General features: G+C 44.1%; 1 protein-coding gene; it reads right to left on the reverse strand.

Moving 5' to 3' along the window:
- Nucleotides 1–10,949: 10,949 nt before the first annotated feature.
- GSTUM_00010765001 (uncharacterized protein) lies at nt 10,950–11,879 on the reverse strand (the record flags this gene model as incomplete). XM_002841503.2 has 1 exon in its annotated part: nt 10,950–11,879. Exon 1 carries the CDS (start codon nt 11,397–11,399, stop codon nt 10,950–10,952), a length of 450 nt encoding a protein of 149 aa, XP_002841549.1. The 5' UTR covers nt 11,400–11,879.
- Between the last annotated feature and the right edge of the window lie 4,076 nt (nt 11,880–15,955).

Raw genomic sequence — 15,955 nt, forward strand, 5'->3', positions numbered from 1 at the left:
TACAGTGAATCTCCGGAATATTCAGGATGGGCCCTGCGAATTTGACCCCCCAACACTACAGTGACTCCTCTCGCAGAAGCTACCAAATAAGCAGCATGGATAGACACGCTTAGCAATAACGGGTACTACAATGAGACTTCAGTGGGAATTTCATCTCTAGTATGACCTCCGGGGAAGGAATTGGTACCACCAGGGTTTCCCGGAAGACTACAAAACCCTTACATGTGTTCTTGCTAGGGGGAGCTCCCGGTTAACATCATCTAGGAGGCTGTTTTGGAGTATGGAATGCTCTGGTTGAGTGCACTACACAGAGCCAGGGATTTGCAGGTTCCGGAGATGAACATTGTTTTGTTGTGTTTAGGCATGGAGGGTGTTAATGGGTCGGTGGCGATAGGTGGATTCGGTGGGGGCTTATTGATCATGGCCATAAGGCGGTTTTCTCCCAGGCGAAGGTTAATTCTAAGGGGGTTGATGTGGCTGTTACCCCCGTCGGATACATCAGAGGCTGGGGAGGAGGTAAGGAAACAGGAGCACACAAGTCTGCAACGGGAGGTACTCATGTGGCTCTCTCGTACAATTCCTTACAATTAAGATTACCGCTAGACATGCCTACTCCGCTGCACCTACTACTTGGGAGCCCAAGCTACGGTAAGGACATGAACGGGTATATCTATACTAGCATCCTACCAGCAGACTACATCCAACGCATAACACTTCCAAACAGAACCCCAACCATGGTAGTTAGCATTCCTGGGTCATCCTCGATGACCATTATCAATAGTACCGACAACACACTAACGTCTCAGCACAGATCTAGACATATATAACTACGGATAACATCCTGTTTCCCAGACTGACGCCCCTTCTCTAGGTTGTGCATTCCTAGAACACATCTTCCTTATCAACGCCCCGCCTACAATTAATAAATTCCACCTCTCGCCTGTGTCCTCGCCTACGCGGAGCAACTTAACTCCCGCTTCCAGAACCTCCATGGCACCGGCAGCACCGTAATCAACACAACCCCCACAGACATCCTAGCCCTTGGCCTAATAATCGGCGGTACCCTCAGGGGTGTAACATTCCTCTACTACTAGCAATAATGGCATACATAGCCATTGAAGGCCAGCGCCCAAGAAGCGGAAGTCCGGGGGTTAGACTAGCCGTGCTTTTCGGACCCTTCTTTGAATCGTCCTCTTTCTCCCTGCCCATGCTCTACTATGAGGCGGGCAAGAGACCATGTACGTGCTCCCTAGTCACAGGTATGAGCCTGTCAGACTTCATAAAAGAAGTCAGCGTCTTCATCCCGTAAGTGATTTGTTGTGGGGGGAATCCGTATGGTAACTATAGCAGATATTCGGTAAGGGATCTGTGCTTGGATGGTTCCGTAGGGGAGCCAGTGCAGGCAGGATTGCATAGGGAACTACAGTAGCGGAATTAGTGGGACAGAAAAGTGGTGGAACCTAATGTGGAATGTGTCCATTGAAATGTCAGGTAGAGATAGCCAAGTAATTGCTTCACAAGGCGGTTGGGTATAGGCAGAGGCAAGGAATCTCCAAAAAAAGTATGATTTGAGTGGACAAGATCGCACATATAGGCAGATCCCAGAGGAAAGCCAGCCGCAGAAGATGAACACGATGAATTGATGAAAACAGTTTGTCCACAGTTTTCATTGCGGAAATATGCGAGTTATATTTATAGAATGGTTCGAGCCTGGAGATCCGGGAGATCACTGGTGTTGTTTTTCACCTATGCGTGTTATGTTGCCTTCCTGACATGAACTGGTTATGTCATTGATTGCGATAGAACTTTGAGGGGATTACAAGTATGTGTCTGTCATTACCGTGTGAACTTGGCAGATTATGTTTAGGTGTCAACTTTGTTGTTTTTTGTATAGTTGTTTAGTTGCATAATGTCACTCGCATAGTTATGACTTGCCTGCCTGTAGGATAAATAGCTGCGGAGAGCCCACCAGTGGAGGAGATGGAGCGAGGTAGAATGCAAGACAATTATTCTGTGTGTGAGAGACCATCTGATCCTTCAATTTTTCAACAGGTTATAAGCCTGGCCCAGTGCTCGGTGAATCATAATCTTATTGTTTGATCTCTGGAGAGTGGGATTACCAATGCGATTAAAGCGAGATGTCCAAGCCATCAAGTCGAGCTACCAGGGCCAGTACAGCTGGCAAAAAGTCCAATGGAAACACAACCTCACTGACACAATCCATTGAGAAGTTAGATGGGTCTATGGCAACTGGAAAAAGCAATTACAATGCCTGGTGATTTAGGATTGTCCGAATCCTAAAGGAGAAAGCACTCTTACCTGCTGTTGAGGATAAGGCTACCAGTACGACACAGGATGATCAAGCATTCACTATTATCACTCTTAATATAAAGAATTCTCAGATCCCACATATTCAGAATGCTAGGAAAGCCCGAGATGCATAGATAGCACTTAAGAAGGTGCACCAGGGTATTGGTATGAACGGAAGGATCATATTGATCCAAAGGCTTTGAGCATTGAGAATGTCCGAGGAAGATGATATGGCCCAGCATCTCAATGAGTTTCTTGAAGTTGCCAGCCAACTACGCGACTTTTCAGCAGGAGAGACAGGGATCGCCGATAGTGAGTTAGTAATAATTCTTATACTCAGTTTACCAGAGTCCTACGAGCCATTGGTAATGGCATTACATTCTGGTAGGGATTCTGTCACGTTTGATAGCATAGCAGCAAGGCTCCTCCAGGAGGCAGGACTGCGACAGATTGCACAGGTAACTCGAGGGGCGCCAGGTTGCAGTCCCACCAGCCAGACTGTGTTTATGGTACGTGGAGTACCAAGAAAAGAGGAATGCCAGTCGCATCGTGGAGGTTTCACGGGATCTGACCGAGAGAGGGGTGGTAACTGTGCCACAGGTCGTGAGTATCATGCAAAAAAGAAGACAGGGTACAGTTCCAGTGGCCATAGTGGCCCTAGCGTATCCTAGAGAAAGGTAGATACAAGATGCTTTCATTGTGGAAAGGCAGGACATTGGAAGCAGGACTGTTTTAAAAGAAAGTCAGAAGAAGAAATATCAGGTCCTCGAAATGAATCTGGTGGTTTTACCTTTTTAGCATGAGGCCCAAGGCACACTCTAGCTAGAGAGTGGATTATTGACTCTCGTGCGAGTCAACATCTTTGCGGTGACAGAAGACAGTTTATCAACTTCAAAACTGTAAGCAGCGAACAAGCAATCACGATTGCAGATGGCACGAAGGTTCGAGTAGAGGGCCAAGCAAATGTCATTGTAATGACACGAATTGGGGAGATTACCTTAAGCGAGGTCTGGTATGTGCCAGAAATCGGAGAGAACTTGATATTAGTATCACGCATGGTAGATGCGGGATATGTGGTAGAATTCCAAAAGGAGACTTGTATAGTCAGTGATGGTACCAGAAGTACTGTATTGGGATACAGAGACGGAAGCCTATACCATGTAGGAAGAGCAAGCCAAGCTCTAGAAGAAGTTCCAGGTGATAGTGCCAATATAGGCCTGTCCACAAACCAGTCCCCGAAAGCGACATTGGAAATATAGCACCACAGACTTTGCCATAGGACGCTAGACTCGATATTAGTACAGGATATTATAACAAAAGTAAAAGACATAGAAATTTGTGGTAAACCTATATCCAGTAGAGTGATTAGTGGTATTTGTGCAAGAGGGCGACAGCATAAGGAACTAAGCACAAAGATACGGGAGAAGGCTGAAAGGATATTGGATATTATTTATTCAGACATATGTGGTCCTATGCCGACCCAAGCATAGATGGTGAAAGATATTTCGTTACTTTCACAGATGAAAAAAGTGAAAGAGTTTGTGTTACTTTGTTACACTCTAAGAACCACACATTGTCTGCCTTTCAGGAATATAAGGTGAGGGCAGAAAAGATAATGAAGAAGCCAATTAAGGTCCTACATATAGATGGCAGTGGAGAATACAAGAATCGGCAATTTAAGCAGTGTGTAGATATAGCTGGAATACAACACATAGTTAGCCCACCGTACAATCCAGCTCAGAATGGATTAGCCAAGAGAATGAATAGGACGCTCATGGAGAGTGCTCAATACATGATGCAAGATTCAGGATTGGGGCAGGAGTTTTGGGGTTATGCAGTACTTGCTGCAGCACACATACACAATCGACTCCCATCACGGAGTCATAGTGGTATTTCTCCTCTAGAGCATTGGATTAGGAGGAAACCCGGGATCGGACATTTGCACATTTTCAGATTGACAACCTGGGTTCTTATACCTAGAGAGAAATGTCGAAAGTTAGACCCCAAGTCGGTTAAGTGTATTCTCGTAGGATATGAGGAAGATTCAGGATCCAAGACGTATCGCCCATATGATCCCATAAGAAAATTAGTAGTCTCATCTAGAGATGTGATTATAGATGAGGCCACATCGGTAACAGAACAAGAAGGTCAATGCTTAGAGGTTGACGCCAATTGGAATGTGATTCCAGTCCGTGAAGATGCACTCAAGGACAATATACCTGAAGGGATGTTTGAGCCCTTGGATCCAGTTATACTGACAACAGAGTCGGATCACACTGACAGCAGACTATGTAACGAGATACATGTCTGGCCACAATGTCAAGAAGAGCCAGGAGCTGGAGGAGAGCAGTGCAAGCAGAATGCAGACTCAGAAACACTGGGGACACGCAAGTCCAACCAGAATCGAAAGCCAGTCAAGTATTTTAAGACATCTGAAAATATAGCACTCATGACCAGTTCCGAAGAAAGAGAGCCTCAGACCTTGACCGAGGCATTGAACTGCAAAGAGAGAGAAAAATGGAAAAAGGCATGGGAATCGGAAATGTCATCGCTGGCATGTAATAACACGTAGGAGTTAGAACGGCTTCTGGCCAACTGTGAAGCGATTGGATGTCGATGACTGTTTAAGAAAAAGGAAGACGGACGGTACAAGGCACGTCTTGTAGCAAAAGGGTACAGTCAGCAAGCTGGTATTGATTACCAGGAGACATTCGCACCAGTAGTGAAATTTACAACTATAAGGATCGTCCTTGCCTTATGTTGTGGAAATGAGTGGGAAATAGAGGGAATGGATATCAAGACTGCATTGCGAAATAGTGAACTCAGTGAAACTGTTTATATGGAAATTCCAGATGGACTTGAAGTACCTAATAGTAGTAAGGTATCAGAGTACAATACTCCAATAGCCTGTCGCTTACACTAAGCAATATACGGCTTGAAGCAGTCACCAAGAGTGTGGTATGGTAGAATCTACAAATTCTTCCGGACTCATGGCTTCCATAGAAGCAGCTTTGATCACAGTTTATTTATCCATGAGAAGAAGCAAGTTGTCTTGTTGCTCTATGTGGATGATCTGCTCCTAGCAACTCCGAACAGAGCAATGATGCAATGAATCCAAGGGATCCTAGAATCTGGGTTTAAGATGACGAATCTCGAGGTACTCGAGTCATTCTTAGGATTGGAGATTGAAAGAAACTGGAGAGCACGCACCCTGCATCTCTCCTAAAGTAAGTATGTTGATAGGATTCTCTTAGCTCATGGAATGAGCAATTTTAATCCAGCATCCAGTCCAGCAGATCCAGTGGTTCGTTTGAAGAGGAGTGATGAAGGTATTAATGCTACGGCAGCCGATGTTCAGAGTTATCAATTGGCGGTAGGATCACTCATGTATGTGATGCTTGAATCAAGGCCTGATATTGCCTATGCAGTTGGCAAAGTCAGTCAGTATGCTACGAATCCAGAAGCTGTACATTGGACAGTAGTAAAGAGAATATTCAGGTATCTCACAGGGATACCGAATCGTGGGCTTTACTATAAAGCAAATAAAAAGGGAATTGGATTCACGGATGCGGACTGGGGATCTGGAGATAACAGAAGATCCATGGGAGGGTACGCATTTCCAATTTGTGCTGCAGCAGTGAGCTGGAACAGCCGCAAGCAGACAACAGTTGTGCTGTCCTCAATGGAGGCAGAATATATGGCTCTCATACGGGGAGTCACGGAATCTATTTGGCTTCAAGGTCTACTTCACGATGTTGGAGCATGGACCTACGAAGCAGAAGTTAGGGAAATTGCAGTAGACAATCAAGGTGCGATCGCACTAGCAAAGAACCCCGAATTTCATGCGAGAACGAAACTCATTGATATTCAGTATCGCTTTGTTCCTCAATATATCGAGACTGCGAAGGTTCAGCTTATGTATTGCCCCATGGAACAGATGACAGCCGATATTTTCACTAAGGCTCTCCTACTACCTGCATTTCAGAGACATTGTCTAGGCTTAGGCATAGCGGATCAAGCAGTAGTTTTTGAGGAAGAAGAAAGACTAGAATACAAGGTTCTAGATGGAAATAGAGAACGCACCAGTGAGGGGAGGTGTTGCTTTTCACCGATATGTGTTATGTGGCCTTCCCGACATGAACTGGTTATGTCATTAATTACGATAGATCTTTGAGGGGATTACAAGTATGAGTCTGTCATTACCATGTGAACTAGGCAGATTATATTTAGGTGTCGACTTTGTTGTTTTTTGTATAGTTGTTTAGTTGCATGATGTCACTTGCATAGTTATGACTTGCCTGCCTGCAGGATAAATAGCCCCAGAGAGCCCACCAGGGGAGGAGGTGGAGCGAGGTTGAATGCAAGTAGATTAATCTGCGTGAGAGAGACCATCTGATCATTCAATTTTTCAACAACTGGCACGAAGAAAACGTCCACGGAGAACAAGATGTGCCACCCTCTAGCAGATGGGTCCAATATCTACCTATACTGAATTATATCTCCGTCACAAAACAATGGCAATCGGCTACCTTATGAAGTGGAGAAACTATGTGTGGCAGCTCGCAAACGCAATACCCCTAGAGGCAATCAAGCCTCCATTTCTTCCAAAACACCAGAGGAAGCGTCCACAAGTCCTAAAGGTGTGTTTCCATCCGCCAGGAGAACCTTGGACCCACAGGGGCAATTTATAGGACATTTCAGACCATGGGAGTAATAATAATATGGGAGCTGGGGCAAATAAATTTATGGGAAGTCGTGCTTAGGGAATAGAGCAGGGGTCTCAGGATTGCAAGGAGGGAGGGATAGCTAGAGTAGTCGATCCATCCCTCTATTAAACAGATTTAACCTTGTACTAACCTAAGATAGAAGAAATAGATGTAGCAATGAACAAATGTGAGCACTGGCCAAGAATGACAGACTGGTGGGTAAATACAAATAGTGGAGGTACTTATATACTCCAGGTGCTAACCCCATATATTGACCACTATTCACCTGATAAATGCCAAGCCCGGTTAGTGACCATCATTAGTCATCTTAGTTACCTTTCCTTTTTCTGAGTCCAACTGGCCAATCACACTTCCTTCCTTCGTTTCTTTCTTCTTTCTCCTTTTCTTCCTTCCTCTCTTCCTGCCTCACCCGCACTTGGTTTCCATTTCCACATCTCCTACCATCAATCCTCCTCTCAGCCCCTTGCCTGCCAATCCCTCACTCACTTCAGTTCCATGTCCCTTTTTCACTGAATATAGCTACCAAGGATCCTAGGCAGACTCTTTCCGATTCCGTGATCTATAAGATTGCCAACTCACAAGAAACCCGGTCTACCAGCATATCAGCATATCAATTTCACTTGATATCTGTTTTGCCACTATCGCTGAACATCTCAAGAGCACCTACAAGGATTACCAGCATCTCCACTGGGCTCTCATTGACCTGGCTACGAAAGTCATCCAGTTGAGTGGCACTGTTCTGGTGCATGCAAATGGATAGCGCAAACCCAATCTGTTACTAGAAGGCAATATTAATAACCTCACCACAAATGCCATTGGCCTGATTACAGATGCCAGCACATTGAAGGCTATGGCCCCCCTGGTCATAGAGAGGCAGGAGGAACAAGGCGGAATGTTACAGGATCTTGTTCAGAGTATCTGTGCGCTTTTTGATAGACCTGATATTGCACCTGTAAGCTTTCTGAGCTCTCTGAACCTATGGGACACTACAAACCATTGGATAGTATGGGGGCATACCTGAGTAGAGACAATAATGTCTCGCTTGGTTTAGTTTTAATTATATTTTCAGGGCATTCAATTCAATCATAATATTCTTTTTGTTACCTCTTTTCATACTACTTCTAGTTTCTAATTTCATTTTACCTTCTATTTCTCTATCACTAGTCTTCTTCTCCTTACCACTCATTTCATCATTAAGGACTCATTGTATCCTTCCTATCTACAGTCTTCTGAACTCTTCTTATTCATTCCCTTACCTGCTTTTCTTCCAAGCCTTCTTCCCTGATACCACCAAGGCTTCCATTTCACCATCGATGCATTATAGCAGCAGCCGGCTCTGTATGTCAGGCAGACTCAAGGGCAGCCAATCAATTTGCTCCACTATTTCCATGTCAATAGGGTTCTTTTTACTGCACATGTTGTCTAGAAGGGATAGACTCCGAAAAGACTTTTTTTTCATACAACTACAACCAAATATTTGACAGGTAATACCTGATATTTGCAAGTAGCAGGAAGGCGCTGGGTGCAGGATACATGAATCAGGAATTGGTATCCTAGTTGTCCACCGAGTATATATAACCATGAGGGACATCAGAGAACAATATGACAGCATTAGGGTGGGTACATTAGTCAAATAAAATCACATATTTTTGTCTTTAATACCTGTCGTCCATCTCGTATGAGATTTGACAAGTTCTCCTATGCCATATGGTTCCGTAGCATGTCTAGCGGGAGGTACTAGAGTGAGCAATTAGTCGCGAAAACTGCAAACGATAATGCCAACAAAATTAGTCTTGTAGTATTTGGCACTATTTAATTAACATTCTGCCAGACTTGGCTAACTGCTATACCTGACCTTACATAACCTAATGCTCTCTTTTGTTTAATAATCCTTGACAAGTATCGGTGCATGAAGCATGAGAGATGGGAGTTGTATACAAGGTCCGAATAATATGCAGAGCAGGGATTTATTGCGGAAATTCCCCATCCCAATAGATGTCCCTGGTACGGGATTATACCTTCCATAATATTATTCTGGTATTGCTAATAGTGTAGCAAGTGTCGCAACATATCCAACATCTACCGGCCTGCAGGTAATTGGCCCTGACCATTCAAGAGGGTAGTCATGTGAGGTATGTACCATCACAAGTACGGTTCTCATACTAGATGTATTGCTATCATCAGCCATTGTGTGTAGAGTACATGAAGGCCAGTCCAAAGAGCCCAATCTCAACAAGATTGATGATATCGGTTACGTCACATTCCAACAACCTCCCCATAACCCCCATCGCCTGTATAGCTGCTCTTGTCACTGACCACCTCCTCGAGTACCCTCGCCACCCTTCCTTCTGGCAGAACCTTAGGAGACCCTGGAGTGAGAGAACCAGGTCATCCTCCAAGAGAGTGGCCAACCTGTCTCCACCCCTGTCAAACTAGGTGGCATGTGCGGTGGTCTCTAGCAGATATGAGAATGGGCGTGTACCCTATATGACCCTGGATGATAGTGGGAACTAGAATCAGAACTCTTTCCTCACCAGAATGCTAGCATTTGTATATCCCCCAATAGCCATACTGAGGCCCAACACCGAAACACTACTGTCGTGGTTAATTGTGAAAGGTTGATATAAGGAGGTGGCGCTGGAGGAGGGACAACTGGCAAGGAGCAGCTCGGTAAGGTAATGTCTCCTGTGAGCATACCTCTAGAGCCAGAATTGTGGACCATTGTTCCACACATACACCTCTCCTGCCTTTGTAAGGCCAAGGATGTGATCTCTACAAATACTAACCTGTTTAATTATCGCTTGTATGAATGAGTAGCATCTTTACCGGATAGCATTTGGGTGGTTTCACAGGGATGGGTAGTTTCCCAAGGAAGTATGTTGATTTATTCTATGCAGGTTTGGCAACAAAACTAGACCGTGCGTTAGTTTTGTCTGCCCAGCACCATATGAGTGAAAGGAAAGAGGAAAAGAATAATTGCACCAACCTAGCCAGCAACCTCATAGAGGAAGCATCCGGGGAATGCCGTCTTAACCCGCTCCTCGAGCCACCAGTATGGAGTCCCATAGATTATGTCCATCTTGTTAGTTGAACCACCTCTACCTGGGAGCAAGGCAACAATACGGCCAGACCTGTCAAGAATGATAGAGCCCGAATCTCCAGAGGCTGAGAAGGGGCCAAGCTGCTGACTGTGAGCCAGGATTGCAGTCTGGACAGACGTGCCCATGATGTCATAATGGTTGTAGATGCAAGTGAACGAGTCCAGTCCATTGGCACAGCCGATAGTAGTACCTGTAGCTAGACCACTCTTCACAACCATCAGTACCCTTTGGCCGTGCTTGTCAAGGTGCTGTGGCTGGTGAATCTTGTGGTCATTGACGACTCCAAAGGCCTGTAGGAGCCCATCGTCAGGGTACTCGTAGTCTGCCTGGTCCTCAGGATGCGGGAACATGAACTTGCCGAAATCAGACGGCAAGAGATTCCCACCTGGGGGAGCATACTAGTCAGGCAAAAAAGAAATGAAAACGGAAACAGCAGCGCCGAGGGGGGGTGGAGAAGAAACGTACCGATGAAGACCTTGTTTCCTGGGAAGGTGGCCCAGTCTATCTTCTCCTTGTAGAGCTGGACAAATGCCGAGTCGCAGGTAAACCAGTGGGATCCGTCGGAGATCACGATGGGCTCTGTGTGGAGAACGCAACCGATGACGCGCTGGTCTCGGTTAGTCCTGAGCTTGGTAACCTCAGGATGGAGCTTGTTCAAGTAGCCGATCATCTCGGTTGCCTTTTCCACGTCGTGCTGGGTCTGCTGGCACTTCTCGGTGATGGCAGCCTTCTCGCCGTCAACGGGATCACCCAGTCTCTCGACAACTGTCTTCCACATGGAGATGGAGGAAGTGAGGCTCTCAATGGCAGCTCACATAGTGTTTGTCACATTCGGATAGCCCATGCTGCCCAGCGCGATGATCTCCTTCTGGGGCTGGCTGGTATTCTCGTATGACATGCTAGTGTTGGCAAACTTGGGAGGCGGGCGAGCGACGTGGGCAGCGGTAAGAAGGGCGATGCGGTCATCGTCACGGCCGAGGTGGAAGTAGAGTGCACCAGTGCCCTCGTAGTGGGGTGTCCTGAGCAGGGCGATGGAGAGGCCAAGTGTAGGCGTGAAGGCCTTGCAGAACTCAGGGATGGGGTCGACAAGGGGGTCGAAGGAGAGGAGCTTTGGACCACCCACAGAGCACATCACCTCCGACTCACGGAAGGCCACCTCAATATTGAGGAAGCCTGCTTGACGGAGGATATCCTTGACGGCGTCGGCAGCAGTCACCGCAGCCTCAAACATGAGCATCTCATGCTTCACACCGATCCACATCAGGAGCGGGCAAAATGGCGTCTTCTCCCCCACGTCGGCGAAGGCGGTGGGATCGATTGAGGTCCACTTGACACTGAGAGCATCAAGGGCCTGGTAGATGTCTGTACTGATCTTGAGCCAGTCTTGAGCGATGGGGTGACCTTACACAGGACGTGGTTCGCGGATGTAGAGGTATGTTTCAGGACCCTTACGCTCCGGCCAAGCAGGACCGGACTTGTAAATGCAGGGAGCCCCAGTGGGCGTGCGAATGATGTCTTTGTATGCGGCGGGGTAGCTGTTGATAAGACGGACGAGTTAGCTATAAGGCCTCCGCCATTGAGCCCATTTGGCTTGTTGAATATGGAGGCAGTGGGTGGGACGGGAGTCGGGACTAGTGTGATGGGCAACTGGATGTTGAGCTGCGTGGAGAGTCTTGGGCACCTCTCGAAAAACACATCGTCGAGGTTGAAGGAGTTAAGAGTCCAAGTCACTGGTGGGGAGGAATGGTCAGTAATGAGAACAGATCAAAAAAAAAAAAAAAAAAAAGAGAAGAACAAACAAAAAAGGGGCTTGGTAACAAGGATAGATCAAAAAGAAAAAAAATATTTAGACAAAAAAGTGAAGAAAAAAGAAAAAAGTGACTTGGTAATGGGGATAGATCGAAAAAAAAAGAAAAAAAAAGAAAAAAAAACAGAAAGGAAAGGAAAGAGAACAGGACTTGCTGGTGATTATTTCTGAAAAGAAAGGTGAGAGTAGAAACGGCATCGCTAGTAGATAACGAGCGAACTGGGAAAGAAGGAAAGAAGGAAGAAGGTCAAGGTAAGTATAACGAGATGGCCCAAGTACGTACTTGCAAATAGAGAGTAATTCTTCCAGGCAGAGTTGACGCAGGTTTGTGCTGTGGAGAGGAAGGTGTGGGAGGGTAGGTGCCTCTTGTACTGTATGAGTACCGTATCGTAAAAACTTTTGTGTTTAGCCATCGCAGTAATTTGTGCCAAGTGGCCAAATATGCTACTGAGATACCCGCTTTCCCCCTTGAGTTTGTGATTAGTAGTGACAAATAAGACATGTATTTTCTTTTTCATTTACAGATAGAGTTAATACTTGTTTGTAGAATATGATAAATTGAATAAATACAATACATTAAACAAATTCTATAGTATTACCATTATCATTATCTACAGGAATGTCAGCCATTGCATTCACTTCTTCAGAATCACTTCTCCAATTACCAATTTCCAACCCAGCAAAGCCCTTTATGTCTAGTTGAGAATCACAACTCCCATCTGCTGTAAGGGAAAGTTCAACCTTCCTGAATACTCGACCAATTAAATCACCTTTTTCAATGTGAAATCGGTAGTAGTTTAACTGGTATAGGTACTCAGTTATTGGTTTGTTTTACGTTTTGTTTTAAGTATAGCTTTGATACTTGGTTTGTTTTAAGTATCGCTTTGATACTTGGTTTGTTTTAAGTGTCGCTTTGATACTTAAATTAGTTTCACTAAAGTGTGTCGCTTGATACCTTTGTTTATTTTCATCCATGCTGGGCATGAACAGACTTTTACATTCAAAGACCACCTGATTCTACGATGGAAAAGGGAGACTTTGACAGACAGTATTATCAATATACTTAGTTGAATGGTTACTCCTTTGTTTCTCAGTACACCTTTGAAGCCTCCTTTAGTTCTCAGCCCTCGCCTCCTCTCTGGTAGAGCTGGCCACCTACCAACTATAGTACCTATTACTGATAACATGATTAGCACCTTGCAAATTCGTTACAAGTAAGTTGTTAGAAATTATGGGATCCGATACCAAGGAACCACCATAAGTAGGGTAATCCCACTCCGAATTAGAATCTCTCATCTCCAACACTCTCCTCCAGCCCCTTAGTAGAGCCTGCATGTCGATAGCTCAATCGGAATATCATGTGACTCTTTACCGACAGTCATATGTTTAACTCCTGGTATCGTGATAGTTATTTCTGTTGTTGAGTGATTTTCTACCAATACTACAGGCAACTGAGAGGCTTCCTGCACAACAACCAAAAACTACCAACTGAAGGATTATGTTTCTATTCTGTAGGGGTGCTTCTCCTCTACATGAGGGAGGTTATAGGATGAGAATCTATCTGTTGGATCAGGAGATATTGAGCTTTGAAGTGGGTGACCTAAGAAGGTTGCATACATTACTTCACAGAACCATCCAAAGTAGCCAAGTATTGCTGACAGAGGGATTATCTATCAGTCCTATAGAATAGCCTCCTACAAACTAGTAGGAAGTTATTCCAAGGATATCTGTCAGTTTGATATGGAATTATAGGGATTTGAAGTCAGGCAACCTGAGAAGATTACAATTACCACTATCTCCACAGAAATAATGTGCAGATGAAACTGATCCTTTTATTAATAACAGAGAAAATTGGGGCCAACTCAGTTCAACTTGAGTACTGGACCACACGTCTAAAAACTCTAATTATCGGGTATTTGCTATTGGGAACAGTACAATGCTTAGGTAGCAAATATTATAATTACCAAACAGGGTATGGTAATTCTCAGAGTCTTTAGTTGTTCGCACCTTCAAGAAATACTCGATGCTGCCAGATATATCGATAGAGGTACAATGTTTATATGACAGTTAAATGTAGTCCACGAACTCTCAGACATGGAATATAAATATCAAAGTGCCCCCCAAGCTTTAAGCCATCATCATCTAATGGAGAAGAGACCTTAACAATATCAGATTGTCTTAACAATTCAATTCTACTTTGCCTACTTTACTTTGCTCTTAGTAGTCATAAACAAAATAAGTGAAGTCCAAGCCTTTCTAGCCAATCTCCGTCTACAGAAAGGAATCTTGATTGGCCTAGACAACTCTGAAGTCTATCAGGTTATCTCCGCCTAATATAGATATCCCCAGCAAAGAAGGTGGTAAGGATATGGCATAGGCTAATACTCCATCAGTAAAAGGCCTTAGAACATTCTGCCTCGAAGATTGCAATATTGATAACCACGTGTATGGTTTCCTTCAATGGCTTATTGATTAAGATATCAAGGGGTTGCAGCAGGCTAGTCCAGCCACCAGGAATAAGAGATGGGATGCTATTATGCTGATACAACTTCTCCAGCACTGTTGGGGTTTTGTGAGATCCCATTAAGTTGATGGTGAAAGGGGTAGGCCATTAATCATGTACTAGAATCAAGTAGGTATCAATGTAGCGCAAGAGCTGATCATTTATATAGGCCTTTGGATTGAATTCTACCTCAACTCCAGCATGATGCTTCTCCAGCTTCTTTCCTATCCTCTCACCCTTGTTACAATAAATAATCATGGGTCGTACACGGGGTACTCCATCTGCAAAGATGCAGAGAACTAATGAAGCCTGATGCTTGTCCCAACCATTTTGTAACAGCTGGGCACAAATAGTTTTTTCTCCCATATGATTGTAAGTCTTGCCTTCCAAATACTCAAATAGAATAGAAGTCTCATCCAGATTGCAGATGTTGAACTCTAAAAACCGACTAATAGTTGGTATAAGTACCATATCAAGAAATAACGTGAGGTAAGGCTGGAAGATTCTGCAGTTGAAAAGAAGCCAATTGAGGACTAAGGTTTGATACTGGAAAGGAATCTTGGGGCTTTTTTTGTAATACTACGGTGACCAATACGATGTTGTCCTTGAAAGCCAACAAACTACCTAGTACTGAATTGAGATATATCTGGATTCCCATCAGGATACAGTTCAAGGAACTGAAATCCTGCTTGAATCTTAAACCATCTCCTCCTCATAATCTGAGCCTGTACTTGCCACTCAAGAAAGTTACTATATAACCTCTCCTCTAACTCCAGTCACCTGTATTGGTTATAGTTCCCAATATCTGGGTTAGAAGCTCTCTCTTTTGTATTGATCACCAGATTTTCTATTCCTTCCTGTCTTTTAACCCAGTGGCTAATTATTGATCGTGGAATTTAGAATTGATTGGCTGCTTCTTGCTGGGTAGATGTTTGGAGATGTCTTGACTTCTAGAGAAGAATTCAGTAATATTACAGAGGGGTAAGAACCCGAACTTTCTACCATTGGCTATATACTTATTCGACTGCAATTATGGAATTACGATTTTGCTGGATCAATACCCATGGGCTAATTGCATTTAGTTTGGATTCTCACCGCTTAATATTAATTTTTCTGGAAGGTATTTTGAAAAAGGTATTAAATCGCAAATTGGAGTCGAGGTATGATTAGAATTCTTTTCATAAGTCTTGATACTATCTATTTTGCATTTCAAATATTTTCCCTAATCTTAGATTTTTTTTCTCTATACTTACACTTTATGATTCATGTAGGTTCACTCTTTCGTGTCATAAAAACTCTTGAATTAATTACAATTTCCGGAGTTCTCAAGCCTCTAAATCTTATGACTTTACATTTTATATATGAGCCATGAAGATTCTCCAAAGACTCATTATTCTCCCTTGTTATATAATCTTAGTAGTCCATTCTTTATCTAATTTTATTCTCGTATACAGACACACTTTTATATTACACCAAGCAGGAATCTAATTTCCGAATCACAGTTTAA

This window comes from Tuber melanosporum (assembly GCF_000151645.1).
Source record: "Tuber melanosporum whole genome shotgun sequence assembly, scaffold_74, strain Mel28".
NCBI classification, from domain to species: domain Eukaryota; kingdom Fungi; phylum Ascomycota; class Pezizomycetes; order Pezizales; family Tuberaceae; genus Tuber; species Tuber melanosporum.